At 33.0% G+C, this 10,485-nt stretch overlaps 1 protein-coding gene across 1 annotated transcript; it reads left to right on the plus strand.

The window, feature by feature from the left end:
• The first annotated feature begins 1,542 nt into the window (after positions 1-1,542).
• Positions 1,543-5,510, plus strand: LOC117617450 (peptidyl-prolyl cis-trans isomerase FKBP42). The gene is made up of 6 exons (XM_034346826.1): positions 1,543-1,944; positions 3,236-3,325; positions 3,571-3,755; positions 3,874-3,996; positions 4,113-4,265; positions 4,879-5,510. The coding sequence occupies exons 1-6, from the start codon at positions 1,743-1,745 to the stop codon at positions 5,203-5,205; spliced, it is 1,080 nt and encodes a 359-aa protein (XP_034202717.1). The 5' UTR covers positions 1,543-1,742; the 3' UTR covers positions 5,206-5,510.
• Positions 5,511-10,485: the final 4,975 nt, after the last annotated feature.

The raw sequence follows: 10,485 nt of genomic DNA on the forward strand, positions 1-10,485 counted from the left end.
AATTTAATGTATTTTGGCAAGCTTCTAAATCTATCCGTTGGTCATTTTGATCTAGGTTATACTCTAAGAGCCTCATCAACTGCAACATTTCTAGTACCGGGGATTCCATATTCTTTATCCAATGAAGTTTCCATACTCTGAGCCCCTCCTCGTGGACCATCCCCAATCTCTCTTAGCATTTCATTTTTCTTTCTTTTTTCAAGCTGAAATTTTTTCAAAGTGGCGGCACACTCTTTTTTCACATGCTCAGGAACTTTCTTACATGGTTGCATACCATGATGAGTTTGACCCAAATGATGCTTAAGTCTAGAAATTTCTCCACTGCATCTTTGATCACAAAATGTGCATCTCAAGTTTTTTTTTTTCCCTCTATTTCTTTTGCATACTTCCACACAGGATCTTTTCGATTCATAGCTATAAAACAACACCATTAATATTTCTAAGATACAAGTATGATGCATGTACGTCAAATTTCTACTATTTCATATAAATGAATAAAATAATTAATATATTGAAAACAAATTATACGAAACCTCAAATTACAGTTGTGAAGAATTAGAGAGAAAAATAAAATGGCATACTTGCAGTCGAAAGATGAAGAGAATTTTTGAAATTGATGGAGATTATCTGGTAAGGGTAGAAATTAGGGTTGTACTATACAATATATATTTTATATATATATATATATATATATATATATATATATATATATACTAGCTCCTTGGCACATGCTCACGCAAGTGTCAATTGATTTTTTTAATTTATTATTATTATTTTTTAATATTAAGAAAAGAGAACATGGGTAGTTATTATCTGATTTTGTTTTTAATTTTAATTTTTTAAATATAAAAATGTGAATTTACCATATTATCCTTATTTAATTAATAATTTCAATTCTTAATATTTGAATTAACCAATCGCATTTTCTGGTATTTTGAATGTTTCAGCATTCTCTGCCTTTTGTTTTATATATACTAGCCTCTCTGCAGGTGCTTCCGCACCAGTGAGAGGCTTTTTTTTTCTTTAATTTTATTTTAGAATTAAAAAAGATAATGGGTAATTGTGTTCTGTAAAAATATGATCCATTATCTGATTTTAATTTTTTTAATATGAAAAAGTGTGAATTTACCATATTATCTGCATTTAATTAATAATTTCATTTCTTAATATTTGCATAAACCAATGGCATTTTCTGATATTTTGAATGTTTCACCATTCTTTACCTTTTACTTTATATATATATATAGATTAGTCCATGTGTTAATATATTAATTTAGAGAGAAAAAAAAAAAAAAAAGGGTAAGTAGAATAAAGCTACAGCCGGCTGGTTTTAGAAAAGGCAATAAAGATATTAATTCTTCTTGCTTTAAGTTTATTACAATAAAGGTAAGGAAAAAAAAAACAGAAACTTGCCTTTTTTTAAATCAAAACACTCCAAGTGAAACGACGTCGTTTCGTTTAGAATTTTTTTTTTTTAAACACTGCAATCGAAACGACGTCGTTTCATTAGAATAAACCTAAAAAGAAAAAACGCGAGTCGTCTTCCTCGCAGAGTTGCAGCCAATTTGCGTACTCGCAAAATTTCTTCAGGTTCAGAAGTGTCCAGATCTGGCACGCCTCGCTCCGCCTGGCCACGCCTTGCAACACCTCCTTACGCCTTCCCCGCGCTAAACGTGCAACTCGTGAAACAGCCGACCGCCTCTGGCAATTTCCTGCCGCCTCGCTCCGACGCGCGAGAAGGCATGTCTTTAAAAACACTGGGTCAAGATGGTGAAAGTGAAATAGTAACTGAAGATGCTACATTTGTTCATGGGGAACCTCCTCAAGATGCTAATGGCCTCCCAAAAGTTGATTCTAAGGTGGAAGTCCTTCATGAGAAAGTCGCGAAGCAAATCATTAAGGAAGGCCATGGTCCAATACCATCCAAATATTCAACATGCTTCTGTAAGTGTCAAATGGTTGCTTATTCTTGTACTTCTGCCACGATAACGTTTAAATACTAGTAGATATTGTTTCCTTTTTGGTTTTCCTGTGTACATTAGTTGAAAATCCAGGAATTCTTTTGTGCACATGTAATTTCTTAGCATTACTTACCATTGCATTCTTGGGCTTTGTGATATGATCTGATATAAAGCATTTTAGGTGTCTTTTGTTTGGCATAAAACATACCGTTTTAGATGGATCCGATTTCTTGTTGGAAATTTGATGTTGTCACATAAACTAGGGTTCTATAGGGTTTTGGGAGAGTGTAACGGGAAGGGTGTGATCAATTAAGTTGAGGGTCCCAATTTGGCATGCAAGGCTTTAAAATCTTTGCACTCACTACCCTAGAATACTCACTTGTGCATATTAGTATAACAATAGTTGGTGTATGAGGAGATCATATCGCATGAATAGAGTAAATAGGTGTTTATGTAGAAAAGAAATAAATCAATTCTCCAGTATTTTGGTCTAGAAATCAGCCTTGTATCAAGTTAACAGACAAGAATTAACCTTGAATTAAGCCAGTCTGCAAGCCGTAAGTAGCCATCACTACCGGCATACTTTCCCGCAAGCTGGAGACTACATATCATTGGTTGAATGTTTTGTTTACACAGTAGTCAGTATGAAGATAACTTTATTTCACACTCTGTTGATTGCTTTTCATTTCAGGAAAGAGAAAGGGCCAAACAATAAAACTTTCATTTTTTTTTAACGTATGCCTCATCAACTTTGACTTGTTTCAATATGATTTCAGTTACATTTTTTATACACATCCTCCAATGCAATTTCAACTACTAGTTACCTGCGCAAGTATTTGTTAGTATAGGCAGTAAGGCATATGAATGAGCTTGAGACTTGCAAACAGACACACATGACATTCAAGTAGACAGAGGTTTCTGTACACTTAAACAACACAGTTTGTTATAATAGAATTTGTGTAATAGTATTCTATCATTCCAGGAAAGAAAGAAAAAAACAGAAAAACAAAACTTTCATTTTTTTAACGTATGCCTCATCAACTTGGACTCGTTTCTATATGATTTCAGTTACATTTTTCTACACATCCTCCAATGCAAATTCATCTAATAGTTACCTACTTGTTAAGGTAAAATGCATCATCAAATTTTTTAATTTTTGCTTGGATAAACCCATAGAATTACTTTTTTGTACACATCCTTCTCATAGATGGTTTACGTATAACTTTAGTTAGTCAGGTTCCTTCAATCACTGAGTGACTGCATATATGTGACAGTGCACTACAGGGCATGGACTCAAAGCACAGGGCATAAGTTTGAAGACACATGGGATGAACAACGACCACTTGAAATGATTTTAGGAAAAGGTATTTGCCTTGCTGAGTCATCAGTTTCTTTAAATATATACAAAATATATGCAAATGGATTCTGACACCTTCCTTGTTCAACCTGTGTTAGTTTTTCGATTTGTTATTTGCATTTATTCTCTCTAATTACTCAGATCATTTGTGTTCATAAAAAATTCAAACTTCCTATAGTAGTATTTATTTAGACAAGTGACGAAAATAAATGCATTGGGCTTCTCATGAGAGATATTTTGTTTCTACAACAGAGAAAAAAGAAATGACTGGCTTGGCTATTGGTGTCTCCAGCATGAAATCTGGAGAGCGTGCCCTTTTACATGTAGGCTGGGAGTTAGGGTATGGGAAAGAAGGAAGCTTTTCTTTTCCGAATGTTCCACCCTTGGCAGATATATCATATGAAGTTGAGCTTATTGGGTTTGATGAAACCAAAGAAGTAAGTTGCTTCCAAAAGTCTCTTCGCAAGTAGTTATCATGAAAGTTTCAAAATCTTTCTGTGAGTGCTTTGCTTCAGTAATATGCTAACATATATCTGTGGACTCTGCCTTTCGTAGGGGAAAGCTCGTGGTGACATGACTGTGGAGGAGAGGATTGGAGCAGCAGATAGAAGAAAGATGGATGGAAATGCTTTATTTAAAGAAGAAAAACTAGAGGAGGCTATGCAACAGTATGAAATGGTTATGCACTTCTAATTCTTAGATATTATATTTATGGTTCTAGATGAGCTTCTGAGTTGTACAGTCTCTTTATTTAGATTTCCTTTTTGACAAGATTCTGGTGGGGTTTCTGTTAGGCCATTGCATATATGGGTGACGACTTCATGTTCCAGTTGTTTGGGAAGTACAGGGACATGGCTTTGGCTGTTAAAAATCCATGCCACCTTAACATTGCAGCGTCTCTTATAAAGCTCAAGCGGTATGAAGAAGCCATTGGACAATGCAGTATTGTAAGTATATGCTCAAACAAGAAAATCATATTTCATGTCATGTGCTCAGAAATTGTACTATTCATCCTTAGATACTTAAAGTTGGATTATAGTAGGCTTATTTGGGAAGTGAAATAGCATACTGCATCAACAAAATTTGGATTCTTTCCTTAGCTTTGACCTATTATTTCGGATTATTGTCGAAAACGGAAATGCTCTTTAGTTACCAATACAAACTTTGAAGGCTCACTGGCACCATTCTTCAATCAAAAATAAAAATTTAAAGGTCCTTGCTTAAAATACTATACTCTTATGATCTCTGTAGTATGTGCCCATGCGCCATCCTGTTGTTTCAAATTATATGACTCTTATAACTTGAATTTGTAAATGCACTGATGTCTAATAATAGATTTTTATGCATTGTATGAAGGTAGTGATAGTTCAATACCCATCCATATAATATCAAAAAAGAACCGTGATTAGCACTCCAAAAAAGTCATCATGCACTTCCACCATGTGCAATTTGTCTCTTTTGTTTTTACAAGAGAGGAGTTCAAAATGACTTTTTTGGAGTGCCAATAACAGTTCCCTATCAAAATTCTGTCTTTAACTGTAATTGAACAATCGCTCACAGGTACTGGCGGAGGATGAAAACAATGTCAAAGCATTATTTAGGCGAGGAAAAGCCAGAGCCGAGCTTGGGCAGACAGATGCTGCCCGGGAAGACTTTTTAAAGGCACGTAAATTTGCACCTGAAGACAAAGCTATTGCAAGGGAGTTGCGTCTGCTTGCTGAGCATGACAAGGCTGTTTATCAGAAACAAAAAGAGATCTACAAGGGACTTTTCGGACCAACCCCGGAACCTAAACCCAAGCGAAATAATTGGTTGATCATCATTTGGCACTGGCTATTGTCATTATTCTACAGTGTCTTCAGGCGTGAAAGGCATAAAGCTGATTAGTCAAAGCTCTTGAAGTCTTGAGTTGTACGATAAATGAAGAAATTTATGTATGAAGTCTATTATAATAAACAAGACTATGAATTTCATTTGTGGAGGGAGTTTCAGGCCTTTGAGTTAAATCTAGATGAAAACAGTTAGCCTGGAAGATACAAAGTGACTGTTCAACAAAAGCATATTTATCTCATTTTCCCTTTGTTTGCTGAAAGTTCCAGTTGTGAATTTTTCGTCACTGCCATAATCTTTCAGATTGTTCGTGTGGAACGAGTCAGATTGCTTTCAGTTATGCTTCTTGTTTCTTTAGTTTACCTTTTGCTGGACAGTTCTTGTTTCTCAGTTACGAGTCTATTTGAAAGGAGTTTTTTTTTTTTTTTTTGGTTTTTCGGTCATAGTTTGAATGGAGTATTTGAGAGTAAAGGATTTGGATTTTGACAATATTACTGAACTAGTTTCAGAAAAACTATGAAATAATTATAACAAGTAATAAATAAATAAAAACACTGCATGGAATGTATTTGAAATTAACTATTGGATTTAGGTTTGAAATTATTCATTCCAAATGGACCCCATCTACGACTTTCTTGAGCATATTTGCGAATTTTGGTCCTGAATTTTGGAAATGGAATAGAAAATGTTAGCCATTCAATATTCATGAAAAGATCATTTGCCCTCACTGAATTTCTAATTTTCTATGTCCTCTCAGAAGGAGACAGGCACTGAAATTGTGAAAAGCATTGCTGTAACTTATATATATAAACAATATTCTACTTAATTTAATCTAAATTACGAGGAGGAGATTTAAAACTCAGTGCATAATGAAGAGGACATCCTCTAACCAACTTGACTCCATTTCTGTTGTAACGATTATTCTTTGTACATACATTAGAGGTGAATTTTCCTGTCATCAGTCACCAGTAGAAAAATAAAATAAAATAAAATAAAAAACCATCCCAGAAGTAAACAACATATCTAATACATATTACAAATATAAAATCCGGGTTTGGTTTAGAATTTAACATAAAGCAAGAAACGCAAATATTTTTTTATCTTTTTTTACCAAGGATGGTTGGGCATGGACATCCAAGCACAGTAAGCACAGACAATCCTTTGGGAGATGTAAACATACACGGCAAATGATAAGCTCATCAACATCAAGTCCTTCCAGTCACCCTTTTGCTTTGGACTTAAATTCTCCCTCAAGTTCTTCCCCAGCCTCTCAAAACCAACCAAAAGCCCCAGCAACAACGACTGCTTATCTCCTTGCTTCTGATCTTTCTCTACGGGCTCACGGCCTTGGCAAGATAGAAGAATGGAATCTGTTCTTGGGCTGCTTCTGCTTTTGGGTTCAATTTGAATGGAACTATTTTTTATTTGGAAAGAATGGCAAATTGAAAGAGCAGATGGACATGGAAGAAAGATCAAATTTTGGGTAATTAAGAAGGGTTGTTGGGAGGTGGAGTTGAACAAGATTGGTTTCTCCATGGATGCTTGTGTGGGGAAGTGTCTGGTGTTTGACCATGGAAAAGAAGGAAAAGAAGAAACTAAATCATTCTCATTGGCCAATTTATAAGAAAATATCTCTTTGTTTTTCCCTATTACATGTGAGAAAATATCTTTTGTGGGCATATACAACTTTTTGTTTTTTTTGTAGGTTAGCATGTATTTAGTTACCCCAAAAAAAAAAAAGTGAGCATGTATTTTTGTGGATTATTTATGTTTCCATAGTTTGAAATGCAAATATGAAGAGTATGAAACTAACAAATTTGGAAAATCCACTATAAGCTGGTCATACATCCACAGTATATGAATCATACACCCACAGGTGTAATCCATTAAAAGAAGGCCTTAATTGCATATCAGTGGTCTCATGTTTGAATCTCTATGACACTTTGATAGTGTGTGCATGTGAGAGAAATCTACATCCCCTTCTAAACTATAGTATGTATTCAAAAAACATGGGGAGGTGATTTTCTCACTCCTTTTTTCTCCACTTACACTCCCTTTTGTTTTTTAATATTTTTAATCAATTTTGTTCTTTTTTGTTCTATCTATTTCCTATTCTACCCTTACCCTACAATTTCCATTAATAATAAGACATGTACAATCACTTACTAATATTATGAAAGAATAAAAATATGAGACTATTATGCATACTTGCTCTCTGAATGTCTAAGCTCATAATGAAAGTGAGTTAGTAGCATTCTTTGATTCTTCTACCTATAAACATGTTAGCCCAAAAAATTTATTATCTATTAAGTACAACAAAGATAAATAGTACTTACATACTTGGTAAAAAGACAAAGAATTTGGCGTACAAATACTTACATTCCTATCCATTTCCAAATTTTTTTTTAAATTTTATGTTAACTTTTCTTAATTTCAGTTATCAAAACCTTAAGAGTAGAATTGGAAAGAGAAAGAACAATACTGATTAAAAAGTTTTAAAAAACGAAAGGGAGTGTAAGTGCATAAAATGAAGTGGGAAAATCAGTTCCCAAAATATATTAATAATAATTAATAGTATAATGTGACGAGAAGTGACAAAAAAATCTCATAATCAAGGCATGTTGATTTTGAAATTCGAATAATTTTAGCACTTTAAATATTATTTTTCACACTCCTTTATCACTCACGCATGAACAATGCGTGAAGTAATTGCAAAATGATTTAAAATGTGAAAAATCATCACCCTTTTGGAATTTTGAGATCCAATTTGGTATGCCAAAGTCATTGAAATCAATCAAATTGGATTGTAATGATTGATGGCAAGCCTCCTCAAAGGCTCATGCCTCTCTTGTTTGTTTTCCTCCTCTCTTTCTTCTTCATCTACACTTATATGAGGTTGGCCTCCCGTTGAAGTTTAGGGTTTTCCTTGTTTTAGTTTGGGTTCGGTCTATTATGTATTATTATCTATGTATTCTCTTTTTTGCCTCTTAGTTTTTGCGATTTATATTTTGTTAGCTCTGTATTAGTTTTGTATCAATGAATTTGATGCAACATAATAAATTCTCGTCCATGAAATTTGAACTCAAATTACCTCTTAAAAAGAGTGGGAACTAAATTATGACCAAAAAAAAAAAAAAAAAGGTGATTGGCAAAAATATATATTCTTCTATGCGAATGTTCACACATTAAAATTGTGTGGACGTCATATATTTTCTACTGTCCCTATCTACTTTTCTCCCTATTTACAATGACATCCGCATATGAGAAGAACTATATATATATACAGTCCCCTTCTATTGAGGGATCCTTCAAATAATTTTATTTGAGGGACGCCCTTTAGGGTACCTTACAATTTTTTTTCCAATGATCCAAACAATCTATTTTTTAGGTCTTTATTCATAGATCATCTTTACAAAAAATTAGACAAATCGAAAACCGTTTCAATATCTAATTGTGTCCTACAAAATCAATGAACAAGGTGCTTCAAGAAAGTACTAAAATTTCAATAACTCAATTGAATGGTCAAATGATATCGGATTCAATTGATTTTTGGTAGAGATGATCTTTGAATGAGTATCTACAAAATAGACGGTTTGGATCTAATATATATATATATATATATTTATTATTTATTTATTTATTTTTGGTAGAGATGATCTTTGAATGAGTATCGGATTCAAATATATATATATATATATTTATTTATTTATTTATTTATTTATTTATTTATTTTTTTGAATCTAAAATCTTAGTAGTTCGTGCCTTGCTAATATTTTGTAATTTTTCTAACAAGAAGAAAGGAGGAGGTCATGTAAGGAAAGGAAGAGAGAGAAAGTAAGAGGACGAGCACACTACCTTCTTGGATAATTGAGTTGAACATGTGCAATCTAATATTAGAGTTAATTAACTTAAAGTATGCATAACACTTGGAAAGTGTAATTTCAAATCTAGGATATCAATACCAAAATCCATAACAATTACTTTGTTTGGTACGACGGACTGTCATGGACTCTGTTAAATCTTGGGACTGTCTTGAATTAGTTTGGATTGACCTAAGCTGGATTAAGTACTGATCTACGTTTGGTGGTTCGTCAGACTAGCAAGCTGGATTGTAAAAATAATGAAGACATGTGTTTGGTGCTATGTCGGACTAAAAAATTATTATCTTAATATTTAAATTTAATTAGGGATTTTGACCTAAAAATAAATTTAAAAAACAAATAAAATTATGATATTTTTTGTCTAGCATTTTCTTCTTCTTTTCTTTCTCTCGTTCTTTTATTTAGGGAGCTGATTTTTCCAGTACCATTTTCTCCACTTAAACTCCCTTTTGCTTTTTAATACTTTGTAATCAATTTTGTTCTTTTTTGTTTTTTCACTTTTATATTATTTCTTTTTCTTTATACTTAATTTTTCAATTTGCACTATATTTTCAAATTTTTTTTCCCTTTAATCGAGTAAGAAATAATTAACATGTATATTTGTCTAGGCAAAATTACATGGTCCACTTACAAAAACTCATGCCCCACGAATAAACCTTGCAACCATTTTTTGTTTTTGTTTTTGTTTTTTTAAGGAAACAAATTTTAGTTGGCCACAAAGAAACATAAATGCATCTAACTACACATTTTTACATTTTCTTTTTCCATATTCGTCTCACTCTTCTCCCTCTCTTCTCCGTCATAACCATTCGGAAAACAAATATTGAATGAAGAATTTTTTTTTTATGAACTTGTGAACATGAATCAAAAAATGAAATTGAGTTTGAGACTATGATTTTCAAATTCACATTAATGGAGTTCTCTTTGTTTCATATGAGATCATTTCAAACCTTCATTTTGTTTGGGTACCTTCTCAGAAAATACAAAGAGCCAGGGATTGAAGAGAAAGAAAAAATAGAATAATGGAAAAGAATTCTTCTCATATAAATATTTCAGCATTGCAATTTGTAGGGGAGTCCAAAAGCCTATGTTTTGTTATGTTACAGTGATGAGGGTGAAATCCAGAAGCCTGGGTTTTGTTTACTCTCATTGATTGAGTATCCATATCAAGATATTAATGTAGGGTGATGGTAGAATAGGAAAGAGAAATAACAAAAAAAAACAAAATTGATTGAAAAGTATTAAAAAGCAAAAGGGAGTAAGAAAATCAGCTCTCTCTCTCTCTCTTTCTGTTCTCGTTTTCTTCTTTTCTTTTCTTCCTCTTTTCTTTCCTTCTTTCTTCTCTCTATTATGTTATGGTGCTTGGTTATTGGTGGTGATGATGGTCGATTGACTGATTAGGTGGTGATGATGGTCTAATTGGGTCTGTGGTGGTGGGGTTTTAATTCAAATTAAG

This window comes from Prunus dulcis, chromosome 2, assembly GCF_902201215.1.
Source record: "Prunus dulcis chromosome 2, ALMONDv2, whole genome shotgun sequence".
NCBI classification, from domain to species: domain Eukaryota; kingdom Viridiplantae; phylum Streptophyta; class Magnoliopsida; order Rosales; family Rosaceae; genus Prunus; species Prunus dulcis.

Excerpts from the sequence above, each read along its gene's own strand:
- LOC117617450 (XM_034346826.1), top strand. The coding sequence starts at position 1,743 with ATGTCTTTAAAAACACTGGGTCAAGATGGTGAAAGTGAAATAGTAACT. Across the intron at positions 3,756-3,873 it reads GGTTTGATGAAACCAAAGAA|GGGAAAGCTCGTGGTGACAT; the intron begins GTAAGTTGCTTC and ends TGCCTTTCGTAG. Across the intron at positions 4,266-4,878 it reads CCATTGGACAATGCAGTATT|GTACTGGCGGAGGATGAAAA; the intron begins GTAAGTATATGC and ends AATCGCTCACAG.